At 38.3% G+C, this 26,684-nt stretch overlaps 1 protein-coding gene across 4 annotated transcripts; it reads left to right on the forward strand.

Moving 5' to 3' along the window:
- Nucleotides 1–155: 155 nt before the first annotated feature.
- Nucleotides 156–25,067, forward strand: BRCA1 (BRCA1 DNA repair associated). 4 transcript variants are annotated; one of them, XM_040617312.1, is made up of 23 exons: nt 156–415; nt 852–951; nt 2,978–3,031; nt 3,366–3,446; nt 3,951–4,039; nt 4,908–5,053; nt 5,748–5,856; nt 6,802–6,847; nt 7,313–7,455; nt 7,924–11,283; nt 11,940–12,025; nt 13,617–13,791; nt 15,017–15,149; nt 15,313–15,479; nt 15,926–16,251; nt 16,905–16,992; nt 18,500–18,577; nt 19,056–19,096; nt 20,426–20,509; nt 20,925–20,979; nt 22,158–22,231; nt 22,736–22,796; nt 23,870–25,067. In XM_040617312.1, exons 2-23 carry the CDS (start codon nt 872–874, stop codon nt 23,971–23,973), a joined length of 5,580 nt encoding a protein of 1,859 aa, XP_040473246.1. In that variant the 5' UTR covers nt 156–415; nt 852–871; the 3' UTR covers nt 23,974–25,067. The 4 variants fall into 4 exon arrangements, with proteins under 4 accessions (XP_040473246.1, XP_040473245.1, XP_040473249.1 ...); XM_040617311.1 differs by lacking the exon at nt 156–415 and having other exon boundaries at nt 863–951; nt 5,751–5,856; XM_040617315.1 differs by lacking the exon at nt 156–415 and having other exon boundaries at nt 863–951; nt 5,751–5,856; nt 7,924–8,079.
- The last annotated feature ends 1,617 nt before the right edge of the window (nt 25,068–26,684 follow it).

The raw sequence follows: 26,684 nt of genomic DNA on the forward strand, positions 1-26,684 counted from the left end.
TCTCCGACAAGCTACGCCCGGCGGGGTTACGCGGCAGAGCCAATCACCCACGCCCTGCTCCGCCACGCCGTGGGAGGAGCCGAAGTGTCACGTGTCGGGAAGGGGCTAATAAGAGACCGGTTCTCAGACCACGTGTGGTTGTTTCGCTCTGTGATTGGCTGCCTGGCTACACTGCGCAGGAAGGAGGAAAGGGCGCGAAATGCGACACTGTAGAGCAGCCCCTTAGAGCGGCTGAGGGGCTCCGGGCTGGCCGCTGCTGGCTTTTGCCCCCCCCGGGCAGCGTTCCGGGTGGGTTGGCCGCCCTCACGGTGGCGGAGCGGCTAGGACCGGGAGGCTGGAGCCTGGCCAGCCGGGTGCTGAGCAGCTTCACCCCGGCCTCCTGACGGTCTTCGCTGCTGGGCCCGTTCCTGCTCCGGTAAAGGCCAGGCGGCTTCTCTTTGCTTTAGGGCTTGCGATGTTTGCTCTAGGGTCTTACCTGCACTGCTTGGTGCAGGCAGTTCCCAGGGTCCTTTGCATCAGGTTGTCTGCTGTCTCCTTTACAACCTTTTCCACCTTCAAAACTCCTTTTTTGTTGTTGTTTTGCTTCTGTGGCCCCTTGTTGAGCTTCTGCTGAATGCTACCTCTGTAAACCCTTTCCGTTTGCCCCTTTGACTACAAGAGGCTTGACAGGTTTTAATTGTAAGCATTCAGAGTAAGAGCTCCACCAGTGCTGTAAAGTCTCCTGCAAGAAATAGCAGCAGAGTATTTGATGCTGTTCAGCATGTTATAGAACAGCCCGACAGGAGAAAGCATGGTCGTGGGATGCAGCAGGTCAGAAACAAAACTGTTATTTTGTTTTTTTTCCCCTGTAGAGCATTTTTGGATGTGAAGGATGGACTTCTCTGTGATTGCTATTGGAGATGTACAAAATGTTCTTTCAGCTATGTGGAAGAACTTGGAGTGCCCAATATGGTATGTCAGGAGAATAATATGAACTCTTAGTATAGTTGAGTCTTCTGTTTTTCTTTTCAGATGCTTTTGTCACTATATGGGCTATTGGAAAGCAAAAAGAGTTCTATGTTAAGTATATTGGTGTTTCATAAGATTCTAACGAGAAAGTGAAAGATGGAACCTGTTTTGCTCTTATGTTCTAGTACATTTTTCTTTTCTAATTAACCTAAATGTGTCAGTCCTCTATCCAGTTAGGGAAAAAACGTAGCTGATTGCATTAGAGTATTGTTTGTAAAGCAGCCTGGATCTTTGTCCTTTGTGTCTAAAAGGTAAGTGACGTTTGTACTACTTCAATGCAAGTAAGTACTGAAATAGCAGAGATTCTAGTTAAAGCCTACATACCTAGAATGTCTGATAATTTTTTGAAAGACTTGCTTACATTGAATCAGACTGCTGACGTTTATTTTGTCTATGCTGGCAAAGGTTTTTAGAGCCTTATGTTTTAAATTCATTTGGAAAGATTTTACTTTACTGCCATTGGGAAACCAAAATAACTTCTGTGTTGGTGATAACATCTTTTACAAAGGCACCAAGGAGAAAGCATAGAGTGTCTGCAGAGCTCTGCAGAAAAAAACTCGTGTCCAACCTTCTCCAAAGGGGCAGCATGCTTTTTGATGAGCAAATGCATGCGTTGGATGGCTGGTTTAGTTATTCATTGGTTTAACAAACAATGTTACAAGAGCTGGAATAGAAACCTTTTCCTATATTTGCTGTTCTTTACTGCAAGTGGGATTTGATGTAATAATGAAATGTATCAGAAAGTGACTTTACAGTCTGGTACTGCTGACTGGTGGGAGGAAAACTGACTTTAATGTGGAATGGAGACCTTCAATGTCTACTTTCTAGCATATGTGCAAAAAAGATCATGGAAGTGTGTACTGTTCAGCTTAAATAGCAAGACACATTGTGAACAGCAGTTCAAAACCAGGATTTAAATGCACTTAGCAGTTTTGTTGGTAATTATTAACTGGGCAGAAGGCTGTGAATATGGTGAAGTTGGGCCTTCCTCACTTCATTTCCATATGGGTTATTAAGTTATAATGTTTCTTTTCTATTATGGAAAATTAAAATATTAAACCATCCCAAAATAGTAATGCATGAGATTGAGGAATGCTGAGGCTGCTTTTGGCTCTTGGTGTATTTTGCTATAGGCACAAGTTAGACTGTTCTGCAATAATAGGATTATATTTGTTCTGACTTTTTGTACAAGTTACATTGTTGTGGTGTTTTAATTGGAATCGTTACATAAACTGTTTTACATAGTACTAGGTTGTAGACAGAACACAGAGATGCTTCCTTATGTACGTACATGGTCTATGAAACTCATGAAATCTTTATGTGACTAGGGCTTGTAACATGATGTATGCCTAAATCAGAGCAGTATTTTTTAAAATTATTTATTTGTTTTTAGTGTGTGCTCAAGGTAGGTTCTATTTTAAGATGAATTGAAGTGAATTGGTTAGAGCTTTTCTGAAAGCCCTAGGATGAAGTTAAATGCTAATTTTCACACAGTGCTAGACAGAAATGGATTTAGAATGGAAAACTGGGGTTGGGAGGAAGGAATAACTTAAACAGTTTGTGTTGACATGTGTGCATCTGGTTTACACAGACACAGTAAGAGTCCACTGGACTCCTGAACTCAACAGAACTACTCTGTTCTTTGCTCTTGACACTGGAGGTCAGCATTGAAAAAGATGACTTTAGTGTTTTAATACCAAGTTTCCTGCCCCGATGAAATGCTGTCTCTTTCCAGAGACAGACAAAGATGGTGAAGAGCTAGTAGATAAGTATATATTGCATATTGACAGTATTTGTTGCTGTACCAGGTTCTCAAATGAGAAATTGTCAAATCTGTCCTACTTCTCTTCCCCACCAAGGTATGTTTTTAAAGTTTAGGAAAGTGGCTGTATTTCTGAATCTCACTTTGTTGCTGCGATTTTATATGTAACTTCTGTGTTCTTGTTTTCCTTACGTTTTCTTTCTGTAGTTTGGACATGGTAGAAGAGCCGGTTTCAACAAAATGTGATCATGTATTCTGCAGGTAGGTTTGAAAACTTGTATAAGTCAATGCTTAGTCAATCTGTTCTTATTCTCCATATATACTTCTTTAATGCTAATGATGTATACTGTGATTTGGTAACTGAATATGTAAATATTTTAGGGGGAAGTTATTTCTGAATAATAACTGCAGTTTCACAGATGTGTCAGAGGGGATTGATTAATTATTCATAACACCAGAACAGGAATACAGGCATTCAACTTGATAATGAAGGTTTTCTGTGAAGTGGTGCATGCTCGGGCTCAGTTTTAAAGAAAATAAAATCCTCCCTTTTGTTACCATCATGAGTACTCTTTGTTGTTTTTTTTTCCCCTAGATTCTGCATGTTTAAGCTCTTCAGTAGAAAGAAAAAAGGTGTGGTACAGTGTCCTCTGTGTAAGACTGAAGTTACCAAGAGGTAATGCATCTTTGCAAATGGGTTTGAGGATAAAAAGCTTGAACTCTAAGGAAAAGTTAATCATGGTCTTAAAAACGTCTTAGCAGAAGACTGAAATAAACAAAAGGTGGTTAAGTAAACTGTCGGTTCTAAAGGAGTAATTCTTTAGTGCCTTACCTCAATATAAACTTTTTTCAAGTTACTGCAGGTGAAGATGCCATTCTTAACAAATGTTTGTGCTATTGAGTATAGACTGTATTATTGTTCAATCATTACAACTAATTTCTCTATGCTAAACCTACATGAGGAAAAATAGGAAATTTTCATTTTGTGATAGCTTTAATTCCCATAGTAATGGTTGTTTTGGGGAATTGTGGTGTTACTTGGCAACAATTTCTCATTGTCTCATGTTCCACTTCGGAGTTTTACTCCTTTTTTTGTTCAGCCTAAATTAAAGGAGAACTATTAATAGTTGACCCTTACATCTGCTGTTTTAAAACAACTCGTACGGTAATGTTATTTCAGAAGTCTGAGAGAAAATACCAGATTTAAGCAACTAATTGAAGCATTGTTGGAAACTATCTATGCGTTTGAGCTTGACACTGGAGTAAAGTGTAAGTGTTGTGAATGTATACCCCCGCTTCTTTTTTTAAATGAGTTTTTGACATTTGTATCATAAGCATCTGCAGTGATCTTGTTTACTGTGCAGTACTTGGTATGGAAAGAATTATCAGATTTTTTTTCTTGGATGTAGAAGCATAAGTTCTGTTAAGTTCCCAAGCTTTTCCTTCAATAACCTCTTGACAAATCTGAAGGGTTTTTAGTGCGTTTGATGACTCTGACCAATCTTATTTTCCATTCTTGAAATATGGCTGAATGTGTACCAAATAACCTTCAGTCTATGGCTGTGTGACAAAGTCCCACTCTTGATTATGCCCAACCTTGCAGCTTTAACTTCTTAGACATCTTAGAGCCTGAATTAGCAAGTGGTACAACAGTGTATATTAACTTGCCCCGTTCAGATATATCCTTTTGGAATCCAATTTATCCTTCCTAGTACTCAATGTCTTGTAAAGGATATTGGCAAGTCAGATGCATGCTGCTTTATATTTTGGGAAACAAGGTGTTGTTGGGGGTGGGTGAATTTTTTCTTAGTATATTGCGCTATAAAAACTACACTTCCTTTTCAACTTGTTCAGACATTCTAAAATCACCAGTGTTAGATCCTGTTCTGGCTAGATTATCTATATAAGCAAAATTGGTTCAGAAAACTAGCTGGCAAGATCAAGATTTTACTTAATACTTGAATAGTACTCATAAAGAACAATCAGACTAAAAAGTTAATCCGTTTTTTCTTTGATAATTGCATTTTAGCTGTATATACACTAGTTTCATAGGGTCTGTGCAAGGCTATTTTATTAATATATAATACCTGTTGTCATGTCCCATTTAAGAAAAATTTTTCCTGTTGACACTTTTCAGTTTTAAACAGTCATCACGTTCCTAAAACATCCACAGAAGTCACTGCTACTGAGTCCCTGTGTAAAGAAAGTTCTGTCATCCAAAGTAAGGTCTTCAGAAACAGGAAAAGAAGTGCTAAAGAAAATGGACAAGAAAACTGCACCTTGGTACCTTTTCTTCCACCCAGTTTATTTTTGTGGGTTGTTTAATGTTTTATTTGAAATGTGTATACATGCATATACATAAATGAATGGAATAGGAGGTTTTGGCTGGTGTTCAGATCACTGTTTGACTTAAATATTCATTCCAGACAAGGACATGTAAATGTTTTTGCCTTCCTAACCCACTTAAAGTTGTTTGCATAAGAAGACCTGAACTCTAAAGATAATACAGCCATAATATGCTCTGTTACTGAAAGGAGGATTTAAAGCTTTTTCATACTGCTTATTTAATGAGGCTGTCTAACTATTTGTAGGCGTTTTACTACTTTTTTAGCATTAGGACCATGAATATGTCTTAAGAAATCTTAAGATATTACCAAACTTAGTGATTGCTATGTGTATGAGTTTGTGGTGCTTTGTTTCTTGTTTCATCTGCTCTATGCCGAATAGAATGTTAAGGAAGATAAAACTGGTAATGGTTTGAGCTGTTAAATGCATGATGATTGGTTCTATTAGCACATTCCATTACGGGTATCAGTATGATAAATTACATGTATTGGATTTTTGTATGGAGGCTGTCAATTTAAATACTTAGTTTGTATGTGTCAGCCAGCCCCCTGCTGTATTTTAATAATTGCTACTTATTTTTTGGAAATAGCCTACTGTTATAAATAACTATTCCTTTCCATTCTTCTGTCAGCAGGAAGCTAATGTGGATACACAGCTTACAAACACCAGGGTCAAAGGGTGTCCACTAAGAAACAAAACCCAGAAACGTGGCTCTCAGAAAGGGATTTATATAGAGTTTGGTAAGATCTGTTGTAGATCCACACTAGTTGAGCTTATTTATAATGTTTGCAATGTAATGAAAGGTGATGAAGTCCAAAGTCTCTATAAACATTGATTTCTCATTAACACCCGAAATGAGAATAAAGGGTCAAACGATTGACAATTCCAAGCTGGTAAGTCAAAGGGGGTTTTACATGATTTGTTATATTGTAGGAAATTATACTGCTGTAGTAAACCTTAAAGGCTCACTGTACCAGATACAAAGAAAAGATGTGTACAGATGTGAAGGAAGTTATAGTTGTTATAACCAGTGATAACTACTGTTTTGTAAAGAATATTAAGCCTTGTCACCAGCGCTTGAGGCTCTAGTTAATAACCAGAGATAAGAATGAAAACTGAGAAAGGAGTATTTCATCTCTCTGTCCTAGCTTTTCAGAACTTCCTTTTTATCTGCTGCTGACTGCTGATAGAAAGAAGATAGATGCTTTGCATAGTTTATTTTCTCCTAGTGTCTTCAAGGAAGAAATTGCTCCTTTTAATGGATAGTGTTCATTGCCTCTTTTTTCTTACTGCTTCTTCCAAGATCAAAGGGTCAGAGACAGATATTTGAATGTATTTCTCTAACTTCCCTTTCAAAAATGTAAATACTAGCAGCTCTTTCATGTATAAATTTAGAAATCGGAAACTAACTCTTAGCTAATTAACTCAGTAGCTCTCTGTTACAAGTCACTGTATTTAAACATAATTTTATGCTGGAGCCGTGTACATATTTGTACATAGAAATCATTATAATTAGGTAAAATACTGCACAATTGAACTCTTTTTCACCGAATAAGTTGAAAGCATCTATCACTAGAACAAATAAGCATGCATGCTTCTGTGATAGTAAACACTGAATCTGGCAAGTCATCTTTCTCTGAATCATTTCAACCAGAGTAACTGATTGATAATTTTTTTTTTTATAGGCTCTGATTCATCTGAAGAGCTTTTTAAACAGGCAAGCAACATTGGGTAAGTAAAGGTGATTAAGGAATTCTTACTTTCTAAAGACTAGTTCAGTATTCTCATTTCTATGTTTTAGTTTTTAGAACAGGACTGATAGAATACTTCAAGCTGACGAGTGATTTTCAACTTCGAGGGCATCAGGGTAGAATGGGTAGCTGACTCCTATCAGTTTGTCATATAATATACTTTAAAGCTGTTTTCTAAAGGATTTATTGCTTACACAGACATTAGATCTTCAAGAGAAAAGCGTGTACTATGCTTTAGACAGTAAATGTTAAATTTGGGAAGTATAAGAGAGAATCTTTTTAAGAAATGGCCTAAAACTGTGAAGGGATCTAACTATAGCAAGTGTCAATCATGCAGCCTGGCTCCTCCAGAAACTTTCAGAGAGCAAGAAGGGAAAATTAAGTATCATCTGTTATATCTATTGTGGTTTTCTCTGTAATGAAAGTAGATATCCCTCCCCAACAGATTAGAAGAGAAAGCAGCACTTCAGACTTCATCTGAAGAAAAGCTAGAAGAACTTAAGAATGCTGAGAAAGGGAAAGAATATTCTTGCAATAATCAGCCTGACATGCTGGGTGCTAAAGAAGTAATTCTACCAAATGTCGTAGGTGCGTTTGTTATTTTGGTGACAAAAGCTTGAAAGAAAGACCACCAGTTAGCATTTTGATTTCAGTGTAGCTACTTGCAATCTTGTATGTTGTAGTTTTGTTGATACAGCTAGTGGCAGTATAATGTAGAGTAGAAACTTAAAATGTGGATAGTTTGTACACAGGAACAGAAGGGAAAAAAGTAACTTGATCAAAGTGCAAAACTTTTTCTGTTCTACATACACCATATTACCCTTTATAATACACATTGAGAGCACTGTCTGGTAGTAAGAAGTTGGATGAACATATATGTAATTTGATCTTTCTCCCTTTCTCTACGGGGAGTTTGGTGCAGTGTAATACTCTGTTTCGGGGGGGGGGGGGGGGAATAAGAACAGTTCTTTTAAAACAAAGTAGCCATTAAGCCTGTTATTGTTCTTGTATGTGTAAAATAGGGCTTAATAATTTATAATACCTATAAATCTTCAGGTGAAGTTGATTTCTCGAAGGAAAACTTGAGCAAGAAAAACACTTGGAGCATCACTGAAAATGCCAAACCTGGCCAAGTGAATATGACTGAATATCAGAGTTCTCCTTCGAATGTTCGTGCCCTAGACCTACTTACAGAGCAGTGTGATGGAATAGGTAATGCCAGTCCCTTAAGAAATGGCGACACATCTTCCTTTAAGATCACAGAAGAAATGGATGCAGAGCAAACTCAGTGCAATAGTAAAAGCAAAGAGTTTGACTTAAAAGATAGCTCAGGGAGGAACTTGGATAAAAGCAAAGAAATAGATACTGTTGTACAAAGTGTGGAAGCTGTGGAAATACAGGAACCTGAGAGTGATTCTTTCCATGAAAAAGAACTTCCTGTGGAGAAACTACTTCAGCCAGAGACACTTCCCTGTGCTACCCTGAATCGAGTCTCCAGGAAAAGACTGAAGCAAAGCATTCAGAAAGTCAATGAATGGTTTTCAAAAAGCAACGAGATTCTGTCTTCCAATTCTTCCCAGGATGATTCTGCTGGAGCAACTGATGCTTCAGGTGAAGGAGATGCGTCTTTATCAGATAAAGATTCCTGTATTTCAGAAAAGACTGACCCTATGGTAGATTCCATGGAAATTGCAGTGGTTGAAGGAAACAAGAGATGGTCAAAACAAACAGCAGATACCATCAAAGACAAAATATTTGGGAAAACATACAAGAGAGAGAGGAAGTCAAATACCCCTGTTACTGTAAGAGACATTTTACCTACTACTACTACAAAAAAGGAAGATGTGGCCAAGGAGAAGAGCTTGACTAATTCCAGCAAAGATGGACTAAAGCGAAAAAGGAAGAATGCCAGTTTCCTACAACCAGAGGATTTCATCAAGAAAAAGGATACAGAAGAGGCAGATAGGTGTGCTCAAAGTGTTAACTGGTGCCTTGGAGATGCTGAAAAGAAAAGATGTGATGAAGGCTCTGCTGTTAATGAGAGTCACCACTCTGAGAATAGAGAGGATAATATGCTAGCAGAACTTGAGCAAGGAGGAGGATCCCTGTGGAAAAAAGCAACTGAAGGGGTGACTGGCAAGCACTGTGATGGGGAGCTAGAACAGAGTAATGGTGATCAGAAAAGCACTAAAAAAAGTTCTGCAGCAAAAAGATGCAGGCGATCTACTAGAACCATGTGTGCTCTACAGTTAGTAGTAGATAGAAGTTCTGTTTCCCCTGATTCTGCTGAGCCACAGATTGATAGCTATCCAAGCAGTGACGAACCGGGGAAAGCTGATTCTGAGCAAAGACAAGTCAGGCGCAGCAGGAGGCTTCAGTTACTTTCTGAAGAAATGGCAAAAGAAACAGGTAAAGGAGCAGTAACTAAGGGAGCAAGAAAGTATGACAGTGATTGTGAAGGGTCTGTCTTTGGAGTCCAAAGCAATGTGTTGGTTCACACTTCTGAATGCAAAGACCTCTGTGAGCCCCAGGGTACTTTGAGCTACAAGCCACTAAGGAAGCTGAAGCGTAGCCATCTGGAAGCAGCTGAAGAACAGATCGGTCTAAAGAATTCATCTGACACTGCAGAAATTGCGAAAAGTCTCTTCAATCCTACATCTTCATGTCAGCATTCAAATTGTAATTCCTTTGTAGCTGATACAGGTTCGCAAGAAGGTGAAATACTAGGCAGCCCTTTCCTCCCACGGTCTCCTTCAATGACTGTTGTGCAAACTGCTTCCCACCCAACTGAAGAGCCGACTGAATCATGTGCTACTATTCCCCAGGACAGCGGGCATGATACACAAAATGTTCCAGGGGACTTAAGAACCGAAAAGTCACCAGTGGCTAAAAATGTTTTGGAATTGACCAAGGAAGCTGAAGATAGTGAGTTAGACACGCAGTATCTGCGAAATATATTTAGGCATTCGAAACGTCTATCATTTAGCCTTTATCCTGCTCACATGAAGGCATGTGCAGTAGAAGATGCTGCTTCTGAAACTTTAAAGATATCCTGTACTGATCAGGTAGAAGATAAGCATAGGAAATATTTACAAACAGAAAACTTGCAAGAAGAGAAAACTGCTGAAAGCTTGAGTAGGGTTTGTGAGAAAGAGAAGCTTAAAACCTATGAATCTGCTTGTGTTAGTCCTATGACTTGTTCTATCAGCAGCGCTGAAAGTTTGCACACAGGGGAACATAAAGCAGATACTTCGCAAGCTGAAAGTCAAGGGAATCTGACACCGCTAAGAGTGGGCACTGCTAGGACTGAAGACAAAAACAGATCGCAAAAAGAACAGGGAAATGAAAAGACACTGTCAACTGACATAGGGATAGAAAGTGAGGTGAGACAGAATCCAAGCAAAAGTAACAGAACCCCAAGTGATCAGAGTAATACAGATGAGCACGCTTTCAAAAGAACAGATTTAAACACAGTCAATGAAATATGCCTCAGTTCAGCAAGCAGTCAAGCAGGAAAGGTCAAAGCTGTTCACAGCAAAGGACCAATGCTACATTTTCAGTCCAGATCAACAGTTTGTGCTGCAACTTGTCAGGAAAGGTCTGCTGAACTCAGCTATGAAGTCATCGGCGAAAAATGTAGCAAAAGCAAACAAGTAAAGGGGCTTGAAGGGCAAGCAAGCCAAACTGCTAGCATAGGGATACCTGAGTGTTTAGTCACAGAGGCTCTAGAAGAACCTCTTAAAGGGAATGGTGATTTTTCAGGTTCATCTGAAACCCCTGATGGCTTATTGTGCTCTGACGTTGAAGAGAACATCAGCTTTTCTGAAACTGATAGGGGAGAGAGATCTGCCGTGTTTGTGAAAAGTGATACCGCCCTGGTCAAAGAACTACACAACAGTAATGTTAGTTCTAAGCCAAGACCTCAAGGTATTCGGAGATCTCGAAGAGCACGGAAACTGCAGTCTTCAGATGAAGAATGTAGTGAAGATGAAGATTTACCATGTTTTCAGACATTAATAAATGGCAAATCAGTAAGCACCCCTTTGGGGATCAGTAAACAAGTGACACCTGAGAAAGAGTCTTCAGTAAGTCCTGTCACATCGCCTCGTGCTGTAAGTCATGATGACAACAACATGCAGAAAATGCCTGAAGCTGCCCCAAGCGATGGATGTGCTTCACCAAGCCAGGAGTCAGAATGCTCAGTCAACTTATTTTCTTCCCAGTCCAACATGTCTCAAGAATCCATCGATGAAGCACAAGAGCCAAAGAAACCTTTAATACAAGGTCATACATCCAAACAAGTGAGCAATGTGAAGGAGAGTACAACTTTTCAAGGTTGTAATAGAGGACTGAAAAGAAGCAAAACTAACTTCAAAGAGGAATGCCAAGAAGACCCAAACATGGGAACAAACCTAGGTACAGATCAAGATTTTTATCGCTGCAGCTGTTTGTAATGTCATTGCTCCTTGCTTTTTTGCTGTTTGCATAGGAACTTTAGTTCTGTATTTGTGGTATTCCTTTTTTTTTTTTTGAAGAATGTATCAGCCCTAAACAATCAAACAAAACCCTCAGTGGTTTCTTTCCTGAATTTGCAGTTTCTTTGTTCAGAGCAAAAATGAATAGACTGGGCATTAGAGGCCAGACTGAGTTTGTTTTATAGGAATTAATTTTTGAGTGAAATGCTAGCTTTCTTACTGCAATATGATGCTTGCATCTATCAGCAAAGTTTTATAAAGCCTACCTAAGCTGTTTCCCCAGATGAAATATTTGTTGAAATTGGCTGTTGAATTCTGTAGGGCTTTTTTGGACCTTTTTATGGCCTTCATAAGTATTTAGGGCTCTTTCATCACTGTTGAAACACTTTGAGTTCTATTTACTTTGCCATATGTGTGACATGGTATTCTTTGAAATGTTCACTTAAAGTAGATCTGTGCTTCTAACTTGAGTGTTTTCAAAAATTGTCACTTTATACTTAACAGTTGGTTAAAAGGTCTCTGTGGTAAGATACCATAGATAACTATTGGGGTTTGGTTTTTTTTCTTTAACTAAGATTTTCTTCCGCCTCCTTCAAGGTCAAGGATCTGGCTATGACAGTGAAAACAGCTATGTGGAAGACTCATGTGAACCATTCTCTCAGGGTGAAATCCTTACTACACAGGTAAGTTTTATGCACTAAATTCTAAAAGTAGTTTACATTCTAGGATATAAGCATGTATATGAAAGCTGTGAGGGCAGTGTAGTAGGCAACTGCTTTCGTCGTAATTCTTTGTGTCACTAGATTACAATTCTTCATTACTCTTGGAAGTAGAATTGCTTCTATGCCATTACTCGTCCAACTTCACCTTCCGTGGTAACATTACATTCTAATGGCTGTAACTTGTTATGTGGTATTGATTACAGTTCTTAATTGTAGGAGATGCTAGCTATTGAATCTCCATGCTTGACTAGTGCTGGAAACATCAGCTTCCTGTACTTAAAAGCTTCATTGATAGGAATTTATAATGATTGGTGAGAAGGATTGGATTTGCTACATGATGATATTTAGCTGCATGGAGTCTTGCCTTCTAGGGGTAATGATTAAATCAAATCATTTCATGTTAGAATGTTATAGATATAAGACCCTACAGGCACTGTCCAATGAAAAGTGTGTCTAGCACAGTGTATTTTCCCTGCTATTAATTATGGCTTAATGGCCTGACTTTATGTATTGGGTAATGGGGTGGTGAGGGTGGTGGCTGGGGGTTTTAGTTTTGGTGTTTCATTTTGGGGGGTGGGGGTTATCCTGTAACTTCAAGGTAGGTCTTGTGACAAATCTCCCTTCAGCATTAACAACCCATATGCATTTTAATATCTGTCAAAGAAGACTGAATTTAATTCTTGTGCTTCATGGATGGTTCTTCCGTTTAATGCATCAGTGCAAAATGGAGTCGACTGGCAGGACGTTCTCCCTGATAGACCTTCATTGATAGAGATTTCAGGATATATTGGGTTAAATGGAATAGTGGCAGTATGAATTCTTGGGGAGTTTTTTGGTTTCTTTGTGGTAAGGGGGTTCTGTTTGGTTGGGAGGTTTTTATTCAGTAACACGCAAGCTCCACTTGGTGCCAGTGCTAGAGCTACGAACGTAGTATTCAGCGCTGTGGAAACTGCTTTATCCTGTGTAGTGGAGGTTTTTGGTTTTTAAAAGGATTCTTTGAAAGCTTGAGCTGTTCTTATGGGGAGATGGATATGGCATGTTTTTAATAGAAGGTATAGTAATTTTTGATAGAGAAGGGAAGAATAGGATGAAATATTTTTATTTATTCCTTCTAAACAGTCTTTAGGGCTTGCAGTAATGGTGGAAAGTGCAGAAGCTCAATACTTGATGTTCACTATTAAACTTCATTTCAAGTGGCTAAAGTAAACCAATGCAGTTGAGACAAAATTACTTTTAAATAAATCTGTGTAGCATTTTTTAATTATTTTTTTCTCTGACATCTTAAAGTCTGAGCAGCCTAAACTGAAATAATTTGAAGAGCAAAATGACTGTGTGGTGGTTTGCATTCTTTGCTTTTGATGTAGCCTATGTGCATTTTTTTTGTTACAGTAAAAGCACTGCAGTGACCTTTTGAACATACGGTAAAAACTAATTGAAAATAATTTTGCTGTTTTCTAATTTTCAAGTGTTTGTAAAAAAAAAACCAACCAAAAACAATCTTACTGTTTAAAACAGTTGGCTAAATGTTGGCATTATTGTGTATCCTTTGCAGGAGAAGAATGTTATGCAGAGTAACCTAAAAAAACTTCAGCGTGAAATGGCTGTACTTGAAGCAGTGCTAAAGCAACATGGAAGTCAGGACTGTGGGTTTTCACTTATCCATAGGGAACTGCCACATTCCAGTGGCGAAGGAATACTTGGAATGGAACAAATGCAACAAGGAAGAGGTAAATAGCAATTAAAACCTTTCCCAGCTTTCTTACAAACAGTTGTTACTATTATTAGTTCTTTTTCCCTCTACCACAAATTATAGTGTTAATTCAAAATTGGTGTGTTAGCAGAATTTTACCTAAATTCAGCTATTCAGTGAGACATGCATGTTTTATTTATAACTTGGCTACTACACCTAGCTTAAATTCCTGTTGCAGATCTTTGTGAGATTACATGGTGTAATTATTCAAATGGTGTGAGTAGGCCTTGTGATTTGGCAGTACTAATCCACATTGCTGTTCTGTCAGTTATAGTTGTACTCTTGTTTTCTTTCACTGGAATGGGTAGGGGGCATGGCACAGTGGCTGAACACCCAAAAGGATTTGGCCTCTATTGCTGTGGGAATAATTGTCCTTTAGCACATCAAGGAACAAGACAGAAATTAGGTTGGGTATGTGTTTGCTGTCAAAAGTAACACAGTACAGGTCAGGCTGCTGATCTTGAGCAGAGAGGAGGAGAATACCTACAGTGGTGTGTAAATCCCTTGAACAGGCTGGGTAGAATCCATGCTTACTTAACAAGCTCATTGAATTGCATGGCATTCGACCTTACTACAGTTTGAGAATATTATTTCATAGAGAAGACTTTGAAATGTGACATGGAAGCTCAGTAAGCTAAATTCATGAGGCAACTATAAACACCCTGCTTGAAGATGTAAGTCAGCAGATCGATAGTTAGTTTCCTTCAGACAGGAAAGCTACTTAAAATAATTTCGTTAATACAGTGCATGTTTACATGGTTGTACTAGAATATGGATTTCAGACTTGTAAAAACTTAAACTGATTAGTTATTGATGATTTGATACAGATTACAGGCATCTTTAGCGATCAAATAAATGCCTCTACTGGTTGTGAACAGAGATACAGTAATGTGTTGAGGGGATTCATAAACTGCACTAAATGGTGTAAACTTGCCTTGGTTTATTTATATCCTACTTTTTCCATCTAATACATAACTGACATCTTGGTTTTGTAGATGATTTGCTATGTGAAATAAAACATAGTTGCTAGGTGTGCTTCAAATGGCTTAGCATTTTGTGTAAATTTCTGTTTTGGGACACTTGTCTCTCTAAAGTGTGTCTGGATTGAGATTTTAGAGAATGCTTGACTTCTTACCTGAAGAAACAATTAAGAACAGTTGCTTTAATTTTGCTTGTTTAAGAACTATTTTTCTGTTTTAAAGGGGCAGAGTCAACCTCAGAAGGAAATTTTGAAAATCATAAAGGCAGAAGTTCAGAGGGATTGTCAGCCAATGATCTCCATGATATGCCAAGTGATTCTCTCAACAATAAAACCAAAGAGTTAGAAAAAGAAAGGTAAAAGTGTGTTTGTTTTTTACTTCTAATCTTTTATTTTAAAAAAATCTTGAATTAAATACCTCTCAACTTTTGAGCAATTACAGTACGTTAGCTGTTGCTACGTGGTTCGGTTGTTTAGAATAGTAAAAAAAGTATTAAAACCAATTTCCCCTCTCTCAAGGTCTCCAGAATTGTTGCTTCCATCTTCTAAATCCCGCTCGTTAAAGAGGCTACATTTGGAGAAAGGTCTTCAGTGTGACAGTGTGCCGAAGAGCAAAGCTCATTCTGAAAAGACAAAACCTGCGCAGGAAGTGGTACAAGAATATAGTCAGTGCCAACTTGAAGCAGGTAACATTTAAGAGGGATCCAATGCACTTTGATTTCTGCTTTTTTTTTTTCATGTTTTTACATACAGGCAAGACACGGCTTTTTCTTGTAAATCAAGGATTTTAAAATATTCCTGGTCAATTTAAAAAGATGTTACTTTTTGTTTGGTAGCCCAACTGTATAGCTGCCCATCAGGATGGGGTTGGACAACATTTTGACAGTAATGGGAGTTATCAGTCTAGCATATAAATTGGCATTTCTTGAGAGATACAATACTGAAAGTTTTAAGGATATTCTAGCGTCTCAGCTATAGGTCAGGAAAAAGTAATGATAGAGGTAAAAAAGGTGTGGTAATAAATAAGGAGAGGAAGTGACTGCAGCAACTAAACTTAAAAGGTAAAGCAACAGCCTTCCACCATGACTACAAGATGGAATTGTTTCAAGGAACAATTTTTCTTTTCCTTCAGAAAACGCAGATGAGCAGAAATCTGGGACCAGGCTAAACAGTTCGTCTGTCTTATCAAATCTCTGTGGCAATGTGACCAGGATTCCAAATAACTCTTCCTCTTCTGTAAGGCTTCTTAACCCTCGAACGGAAGAAGCAACAATTAGTTCTGTTGTAGCTCAGAAAGCTAATAAAAGCTGCGCTCAAGAACATAAATTGAAGAGAAGTGTGTGTCTTCCTCTATCTGCTCTGCACAATGCAGCTGGGAAAGAAAATACTACAAGTCCGGGGGTGACTAACAGGAAAGAAATGTCAATTGTGGCATCAGGTCTGAATCAAAGTGAAAATGTAAGTATCTCCCAGAAGCTTTCGAGATCCCTTGTTAATTGTTCCTGATTACCTCTAGTGCTCAACGTAGGTCTGCGTACAGTGGAAATTAATCTTACAGGAATTGGAGATTAGTAACGGAGTGACTCAAGTCAAACTTTTTCACTCCTAAAAATATGCAGAATGCTATCTGTAATCAGCACTATGAAGCTTAGTGAAATTTGAACTTTTTAAATGACTGTCCAGGGGAAAAAACACATTCCAAAGCAAGAGAACTTTATTTCTAGAAATAAAGCCTGGAGGCATGGCTGGGAGGGGGCAGTTTCGTTGGTAGTTCCCTTGATGTTCTCAGATGATGATGATGCTTTACCCAAATTCTGATCCATTTATGTAATTAATCAATTCTGAATTGCTAATAAACCTGTTTCTACGATCCATTTCCAGGAGGATACGGCTTTAGGTTTATAAACTACTGTCAGGAGAGCTCTTTACTTCAGCCTATTGAATGGTGCCAAAATTACTGACTTTTAAGGAAAGATACATTCAAATGTATATACAGAATACACAAATAAAACCATTAATTTAATTACATTATTGCTTTAGACTCCTATAAACTTGAGCTGTTGAGTTTTTTAATGTTTTGCTAGCTATTAATTTTCTTAACTGCTTTTCAGTTGCTGGTCCAGAAGTTTGCAAGAAAAACTCAGAGCACTTTATCCAATCACATTACTGAAGGAACAACTCATGTCATAATAAAAACAGGTTTGTTGGGAGCTATGTGAACAAATCCTATATTTACACATCATATAGAATTTTAACTAAAGGCTAACCAACAAGCGGGCAGTTCAGCAAAAACTTGAATAAGTTTGAGAAGGTGTTCATTATTTTCTTCTCTATCACAAATTTTTTGTTTAAACTTTGGGAATCTTTCTTATTCTGTTTCACAGAGTCAGAGTGAGGGTATGTTTTGGTGCCTTGTGTGATTTGAAGCTAATGTTACTCAATTTTTTCTTTCAGCTGTTTGGTCACAATTTTCAGCTGTTTAGTGCATTTTAACATGAAGTAGTTCAGAACCAACCAAAAAAGAAAACAACATAGTACCTAAAAAAATGGGATATAGAAATTCTGGAAGTTGGATGCTATTTTTAGTTTCCTAATTTCTTACAGGGATTATAAATGTTGTTTCTTTCTAAATTTTTGAAAGAAATTTATGTTTAATAGAAAATTGGAAGCAGGACTTAATTGTATGTATAACTGCTGGTAGTAGATAGTGAAAGTGTGCTTCCATACTATTTCATCATAACTATTATTTGCATGCTTAATTAAGGTACTTAAATTAGTTTTTGCTCTTTAGTAGAACTCAGGAATCTCGTTATTAAACGCATTAAGGGACTTTATAGAAATTTCAGTATAATAATACAGTTTCAAATTTGACAAATGTATTGCAATCTGAAACGTAGCGTTATATTGACTTCAGAAAAGCGTAACATTCATCAGTAAAATTAAAAAAGTTATTGTATTTCTGTGTCTAGGCTTAGGTTACATTTATGTTCTTTACTTTACTACCACATCTCTTAACCAATATTTTCTTAAAAAGCTAAATATTTTGAGCCAAACCTGGGTGTGGGTATGCTATATGCTATGCTTGCATTTTGCTTCGTAGCAACATTTCTAGCTGGCTCCTGTTTGGATACAGTCTACCACACAAGCCTTTCTTGCTTTTGAAAACCAGCATAGAAAAGGAGCCAGAAAATCCTCTTACTTCAAGTCTATGGGCTTAATTTTTGCCTTTTTTTTCAGGAAGGCTATCATAGACACCATGACCATATGTTTTTTGGAGAAGTGGATTGTTCTGTTTTCATACAAATACAGATAGGATAAACTAACTGCCTTCTGAAGCTGTGGCGCTGGTAGAACAGAAGATGATCTTAAATGGCTGGTCATCTAAAAATGTATGCCAACATGTATGGGCACCGAATCCTACTCCTAGTGCCCTCTGTCTTGACTAGCATTCACGGGTTTTCTTACCTCTTAACTTTACTGAATAACTAAAAAAGGGTTCAGAAGTTGTATATTGATTACTTTCTGCTCATTTCCTTCCCTCGTTTCCTGAATCAGGACAGTAGAACTTTGGAACCTTTCTATAAATGGTCTTGGTATTTTGCTGCTGTACTTAGCAAGAAACTTCTGGTTTTAGATACACATCACCTGAGCTGTTTTTTCACTAATGACAAAACTGAAAGAGGTCTTATTCTTGTTTGCTCTGCAGATCAGGAGCTGGTGTGCGAACGGACACTGAAGTACTTCCTGGGTATTGCAGGAAGAAAATGGGTAGTTAGTTACCAGTGTAAGTATAACTTGTTTTGGAGCTAAATGGTCTCTGCTTTTTGCCACAAATATACCCTTCACTTGTTCCAGTAAAAACCCCTGATTTCTTCATGTCTTGGCATCTGTTTTGCAGAGTTTCTTCTAGATACTTTAATATATTTTTGAATGTATTTTAAAAACCCCAAACAAACAGCAACATCAAACTTCTTTCTCTTCTGAATACTTTCACTTCTTTCAGATAACCACATTGGATTGCTTCCCACCTTGACAAAAGCCTTTCCTCCCTCTTAATTTAAATGAGATGCATAGCATCTCAGTTAGTGCAAAAATAATATTATTTATAAAAGGTAAAAAAATTCTTTTTGGCATCAGGTGGTATTGTTTCCCTCTAGTACAAATACCTTGGATTTAATATAGCAATGAAGTCAGACTGTTGGTAGTGGAAGAACAATTTTGCTGTATAAAATGACTTGTCCTGTTCTGATCTTTTTATTTAGGGGTAATTCAGTCTTTTAAAGAAGGCAGGATACTGAATGAGGTAAGGTGGTTTGTTTTATCTTAAGAATGATATGTCAAATGTGTAGGCAATGCTGTTACACAGATAGACCTATTAGTAACCTCAGATATTGTCTAAACATTTAATAGATGTAACTTTGGCTCTGAAAACTGAGATTCTAGTTTTACCAAATGCTAGGATCAAAAACCACACTTAGGCTATATGTATTCATTGTTATTGGAGGCATAATGGATCTATTTTTTGGAAGAGGTGATAGGCATTTTTTAAGTGTTTCTACTGATATTGATGGATTACAGCATAGAGGAAAAGATCTGCTGTTTGCTTAAGGAAATAACATTGGAACATAGCTACATACATAGCTTTGTTTTTAAAGTTTAAAGTAGTCAACTACTGAAAACTTGTTCCAGCATTTTCTACCTTTCCTAGTAGAACTGGCTTATTTGATATGACTGATTTAAGTGGATTTTTGTATTCCTGGGTAGTATTTGGATTTTCATTCTCTAGTTCAGATTTTTGGAGAATGCCATTTTAGTGACACAGCCTGGATTTCATAGATCTCTGAGCAGAAATGCCCCCTTTCTGGTATGAAATGTATGCCCTTTTGTCAAGCCAAGGGTGAAGAAGAAAAAATCTTGTCACCAAAAAAGCCCTAGGAAGGCGTGTTAAAGGCCCTTCTGCGCTTGAGGTGCAAGGGAGAAGTTGCTACAGAATTAACTGGGAACGCTAGAATGTGGGACAGCTGTTAACATGGTCATACAGTCACATTGCTTCAAGCAAGGAGAAGAGCCTGCAATTATAACGAAAACAATGGGGTTTTTTCCCCAAAGTGAACTGTCAATATGTAGGTGTTCTTCATACTCTTGTAGCGGGCTAGACTGCATGGAAGTTCTGGAGAAGTTTCAAGCAAGTATTGGAGAAATGGGAGTTAGTCAGATATAGGCCTGAAATTATTAAACGCAGCACTGTATTTGTTATTAATCTGTATCCGAAGTGAATGCCCTGAAATAAAATAGATGTTGAAGATCCAGATATTATGTACTGGTAACTTGTATCAAATGAGACTTTACTGATAAGTTAATTATAGTGTTGGAGTGTAGCCCTTCTTTTTATACAGTTTGCTAGACTACTATGTAGCAACTATAATTTGTCTTTAAAAGTTGTCTGATGTTGCAGGGGTTCATTACTGCTCTCCATTTTTCCTGAAAAGCCTTTTAATTTTCCATGCTCACTTAATAGCAAGGTTTCCAGTTCTGAAATCTGATGACTTCTTCCTGTTCTGATGCAGAACACTGACCAGGAAAGTGTTCTCAGTCTCCTAATTACTGATTACTTGTTTATTTTATTTTCCAGGAGGACTTTGAAGTTAGAGGAGATGTAATCAATGGGAGAAACCACCAAGGTCCTAGGAGGGCTAGACAGTCTCTGACTGAGAAGGTATACGCACATCAGGGATGAAAATCCTGTCCTGCTGTGACTGTTTCATATATGTGGCTATGAATATCTGGATCTTCTTCTTCCAATCTCTCTGCTGTTCTGTATTATTGAGTTGTACAAATTTAGCATTTTTATATGTGAAAAGTGAGCCCTGTCAGCGGCAGAGTGGTTATGCTCTGTGACTCGCTGCGCTTGGAGTGAATGCTATCTTTTTATAACATCAGTATAGGATAGCACAGGGTTGGGGTTTTTTTATGATATTCTTTTGTTTTGTAGGTTACAAGAGCTTCAGATATACTTTGTGAAATAGTGATAGCTTGATAACCAGTCCTAGAGCTGCAATGAAACCAGCAGATTAAGTATTGTCCTTTAACAATACTGTATGTTCTTTGTTAACGTGTTCCTTGTTTTTCAGATCTTCAAAGACTTTGAGATCTGTTGCTATGGTCCTTTCATTGATATGACTACAGGTGTGTCATTTCAGTGGAATTAAATGAACTCTGAGCATCAAAAATATTGGGGGAGGGGGATTGTGTGCTTTCACCAGAGTTTTGCTTGGACCTCTTCTTGGATGCTCTTGTATTTTTCACTCTGAAACTTTCAAAAAGCCTACATGAGGTACAGGCTGGGTAAAGAACTTTATCCAGTTCTGTCTCCAGACAGGATGGAAATGCTGTTCTCTACTTAGATGCAGAGGGCTGCTCTGGGAATTTTGCTGTATTTCAAAACAGGCCTTTTACCTAGTTTGATTCTCTAGCAATGAAGGAAAAGCATTAATATCATGCTGTCTGGTAATTGCTTTAGAAGCTATTGAGCACTTGTATCAGCATTTTTTCTTCTGTCTTAGTATCCTTTTTCTAGCAGTTAACACATCCTCAGTGTAATTTCTCTCTAGCAGCAGATGTTAAGTGAAACACACAACAAAGCCAGAAGTTTATATGCAAAGAAAATGCTGGGCAGGATAGCTGCTTTTTGTTAGTTTGAAAGTGAATAAAGTATAGTAGATGTTTTGAAAACTTAAGCTAGAATTTTTCTACTGAAAATATTTGTACCTCTCTTCCCATTTTTATGCCTTATTCAGCAGGTACTTTCTGATTTGTCCAATAGAGCTTTATTTTTGACTGGGTGAAATATCCTCATGTCTCTTGACATTTGTAGTAATTACTGCAGAGGATGCAGTGCTTTCACCTGCTGCAGTAATCATCAATTATGGCTCTTACACTTGAGAGACTTATTTGTCATCTTCACCATCAATTCAACAAATTGGTGGAAATTAAATACTTTGGCTACTTCTGTTAATGACAGATAATCACAGTTCTGATTTCTAATTTTAATTTCATGTCTTATATACTTATGATAAGAGGAAATAAATTGTTAGTGTCTTTCTGCTTAAGTTTTGGGCATGTGATGTTTTGCTTTTTCAGGAGTGTTTTGTTTTGTTTAGTCCTGACTATAGGGCAAGGGAAGAAAGTGAATTAATGTTCCTCCGCAGGCTAGAAAGTGAAAGGACATTCTCTACTAAGGCTTACATTTCTTTCAAATGATAGTTTACATCTTGGAGCAAATACATGAGGGCTTAGGGAATAGTATCTGTCTCAACGTGATATAAAATATTGAAGTAAATAGATTGTTTATGTGATTTCTTCAGAACATCTAGAATGGATGGTGGAGCTTTGTGGTGCTACTGTCGTGAAGCAACCTCATCTGTTCTCACACACAGCAGTAAGTGTTAATCAACGTTGCGCTTCACATAGTGAATGGTCTGTAGTTAAGTAATATACTACATGTTGAAAGGTTACGTGGCCTTTATGGGCTTGTCAAAGACTTAATGCATACAGGTGTGTTGGAGAGAACTGTCTGCACAGTAATGCTGCCAAACTGCACGGCAACAGTTCTCGTGTTCTGGGCTCTGACTACTCTGTGTATCGGAGTACTCTAGCTAGATAGCTAATCTCTCTTGAAATCAGCACTGAGCCTCACTTTCCCGTGCAAAAAGCCTTTAGTGCCTTAACTTAGTCACAGCATTTGTGGAGAGAAATCACAAAAAAAAAAAAAAATCTTTGGAACAAATGTATTTCTCCTTCTACTACCACTTCTTAAAGTCCTCTCTGAAGTGATGCACTGAAGCAGAGTTAGCCCAGTTATCACACTCTGCAGATAGGTGTGAGTGATTTAATGACAGACAGATAACAGTAGCGTTTTTATTTTCTTATCTTGAAATCCTAGAATTCTACTGCTGTCGTGGTTGTGCAGCCAGATGCTTGGATGGCAAACACAGATTATAGAGGTAAAATGACACACTGTCATGGACTGTTTTATGGTACACATTAGTGTCTTTATCACCTCCGTCCTTTTAGAAGTTAATTATCAGAGAGGTTTGTAGAGAAATCGAAATCAAAATAAAATCTTACTGTGTCTGAAGGTGGATGTGTGTCTTGGAAGAAAAATCCAGAAGGACAAGGTATATTATCTCAGCAATAGAATCTTAAAAGGTAGTCTGGCAGGCAGATCCTGTTCTTGGCTCAGTTGTTCTGCATATCATCAGCTGTACAGAAACTTTTCTAATTGGAGATACCTTCTAAAAGGTATGGAGGCATGCCTGTAGGGGATTAGTGAGACCTAGGAGAAAGCCTCAGATGGGACAAGTTTCTCTTGGTCTGGCAAGAGGACCTAGCTACAAAGCATTAATTGATATAGCTTTGCCTGTCTTCTTCTTTTTTTTTTTTAATCAAGATGCTCCAGAGAAACCATGAGACTTTGAAAGTGCAAGTGTTCCAGACAAACTTACTTTTTAAATGAGATAGTGGGAGTTATGTGATGAATGGGAGCTAGTTAGGCTACAGTGGAGTTCAACAAAGAGATGGAGCAGGAGGATGATGTAAAACCAGCTGTTTCCATGGCACTGGGAAAATGAGAAAATAAAGCAAAAGGATCCTGAAATGGTGAAGAACAGTCTGGGAGCACTTCAGTAATCTTCTGTTGCTTGTCTCTTAATGAGACTCATTGCTTGTCTCATACTCTGTGCCTAAGCAGACAGGAACTGAGGCTCTGTCACAGAGGTCCTAAATTAAAAGATAACAAGGACTGTGCTTTTTGCTTTTAGTGTTTGTTCTGTGATGTTCAAAACTTCCTGCCTGACCATTTGCCAAACAGCTAATTCTTTTTGGAGCAGCAATATTACCAGCATTGTTAAAAGTAGTAGTGCCATGTCGTGGGTTTTAGACTCTTGTTTTTTATCAAGGCCTTTAAAATGTCAAAGAGAAAGCAAATAGCTTAACCTGAAAGACATCAGTGAGCTCACCTAAAGCTTGCTTTGACTCATTGGTGACGGTTTTATTGTTTTTTGTCTTTGTTTTACAGCAATCCAACGAAAGAACAATGTTGCCATGGTGACTCGAGAGTGGGTATTAGACAGTGTTGCTTGCTATGAGTGCCAGGAATTGGATGCTTACCTTGTGTCCTAAGGCCGATCTGCAGTTCTTTTTCCATTGCTCACAAATTCTCATCAGTGCTGATAATTTGGTAATTATTTTAAGGTCTGAGAATTAAGTCACTTCCGCAGAGATTATGTGCCTGTAGTGTTCTTGTTCAGAGTAAAATAACTAGATTTTTATTAACAATAAAGTTACTTAAACATTACCATGTAAAGATGGAATTACCTACTGTTCTTTAACATTTCTAATTTCAAAGGAGTCCTTTAATGTAAAACAAATTTTAAAAGTTAGAAAATGTAGAACACAGCCTCCTCAGAGAAATGGTGATTTATTATTTACCATTGCAGGCAGTTCCTGTTTATATACTTGAGGGTGTTTTGGAGACAGTCATTTAAAATCATAATACTGTGCTCAGGGCTTGAATTAAAACATACTTACACTCCTGAGGAACCTCTGTATTTTCACTTTCCATAAATACATACCTTGAATAAGGGTGTATACCAATACAAGGGAATATTATTTTGTGATTACTAATGCTTCACCCTGATTAATCTCAGGCCATGGGTTGTACTTGTGTTGAAAACTATACAAACAGCTGTCTTGTTGTATATACAAGTGCCAACTTGCCCTAGCCAGGAGGATTCTCCACAAGTACAGCCCCTGAGAAGCCAACACTTGATTGTCAGCATAAACCAATCCCTAAAACCACAAGCCTATACCGCTGTTGTGCCAATCTTATTAATATCTGAGGAGCATCTGTGGCGCCTATGAAGAGGTAATGAACTGATGTACTTCAGGATCCCAGTGACCTGTAATAAGCCCTGCAAGAATCTGCTTCTAATAGTCCCTGCCTGCAGAATGAGACTGCAAAGAATATTTGCTTTTTGTGGAAGAAAATATCGCTTGTTTCTATTGCCAGACAATTCAACTTTATAAATAATTTTGTACTTCCAGAGCAGAAAGAAAACCTGTTTTCGTAAAGTTATTTAAACAAAATTTTAAAATTGTAGCTAAGTTCAGAGTTTTTCAGTGCTCAGATGCTGCTAGGTTGTCTTGGAAAGTTATAGAAAGTATGTTTATAAATATTGGAATGCTCAAAGGCAATAAAATTATTTTGGCAAGTATTTTACGTAATTGTTTACCCTCATGTGAAGCAGTCAGTCTTTGCATTGAGGTATATAAGAAAAAAATATCTGTAAGTCCAGCCTCTCAGAATGGGGAAGGGGAATGGAGACTTGCTGGAAGAGATAAAAATTGTAAATTAGAATTTCAGAGCTGGAATCAGAATTGTAATTTCCATCAACCTGAGAAGCAACTGTGTTATCAAGTGGCTTGTAGTTGCCAAGTGGAGGCAAATGTAGCCTAACTAGGCGTTGCTGCTGGTAGTGCAAGTGCTGGAAGCATTTGCTCAGTTGACATACGTTACTGCTTTCTTTTATGTGACTATTTTATAACCATCGAGGCTGTTAAACACAGCCTCACCTTCAGACTGATGCTGCTCTTATCTCTAGAGCCCACATTAGTTGGTTGTGTGTGGTGGGGCTTTTTATAATCTACATTTGAAAAGATAGCTGGGGGACATGACTAAACGTTGCCCGTTAGATAGGCCAAGCAAGACTGTTTTGCATCTGCCATTGTGAAATTGTCCCTCAGATCCTAACACAAAGGTTGTACTTTCTAGCAGGTCAGGTATGAGCTCCAGCTAGAGAATTGTCTGTAGGAGTGACACCCGTGACATCGCCCCTCTTCCTTGGAGGGGACTAGACTAGACTTGTGGAAACTGCTTCTAATAAGTATCATCTGTGAACATTTGGAGTAATCTGCATCTCGTGTAAGATCTGAATGAAGCAAAATGGTTTGGCTAAACATAAAGGATGGATATCCTGGGGAGTAAACAGCTGAAGGGGGGCTGGTGTAGCCTCCATGGAACCCGGATTGACTATTCCAGTCTGACTTCAGTAATAAAGTCCCAGTACCTGGAGCACCCCAGCCACTCTGTGGGTCGGAAATGCCGTTTTATACATAAAGATCAAGCTATGTTTCCTCCCTGGTTGCTCACACACAGGAGCAGCTTGCTTTCTGACCCTTCCCAGGGTAGGCAGCCTCTGCGGTGAATGTGTTTTTGAGACATGGCTAGGCCATGCTGTGCCTTTTACAGTAATTACCTGAGGGTAACAAGTAGAATCAAACATCATTAAAGAACTAGACACCTAGTTAAAGGGGCTGCACACACAAACTGTCCTAGTAAGCAGCATGTGCCTTTTATATTATTCACTAGAGTGAGGGAAGAAACAAAGGGAAGGCTGGTGCTTGCTGGAGGTTTGCCTGAGGCTTTGCCATCAGGTAAGTGCTATATTTGTAATTAAAGCTGCTCTGCTTTTGAAACTTAACAAGAGCTGTTCTCGATGCAGCTGCGTTAGGGTCAACTTCCAAGGAGCCGGAGCTGTGCTGTGCTTTGGTGTGCAGACCCCCTGCCGCGGTCCTGGCCGCAGGAGGAATCTGCTGGCCACAGCTTTGTGCCAGGCTTCTGTCGGGCTGCCCTGACCCCGTGTTCAGGCCACGCTGTTGCTGACCAGTAGGAGCTGGTGCACTGGTGTTATCCTTTCCTGTATGGAAGCTTTCAACACTACATAGGAGGTTGGGGGGCAATTGAATTCTTTCCTTTTCTTTAGGCTATTAAATGCTAACTAATTCCTAATGCAAAGGAGAGGGATTTACTACTTCTGCGGAACAAAGTACAT

This window comes from Falco naumanni, chromosome 18 (assembly GCF_017639655.2).
Source record: "Falco naumanni isolate bFalNau1 chromosome 18, bFalNau1.pat, whole genome shotgun sequence".
Taxonomy (NCBI): Eukaryota; Metazoa; Chordata; class Aves; order Falconiformes; family Falconidae; genus Falco; species Falco naumanni.

Bases quoted from the DNA above. Each gene is read 5' to 3' on its own strand.
- BRCA1 (XM_040617312.1), top strand. From the start codon at position 872: ATGGACTTCTCTGTGATTGCTATTGGAGATGTACAAAATGTTCTTTCA. The intron at 5,857-6,801 runs GTAAGATCTGTT...TTTTTTTTATAG, and splicing joins AGGGATTTATATAGAGTTTG to GCTCTGATTCATCTGAAGAG. The intron at 7,456-7,923 runs GTGCGTTTGTTA...ATAAATCTTCAG, and splicing joins AATTCTACCAAATGTCGTAG to GTGAAGTTGATTTCTCGAAG.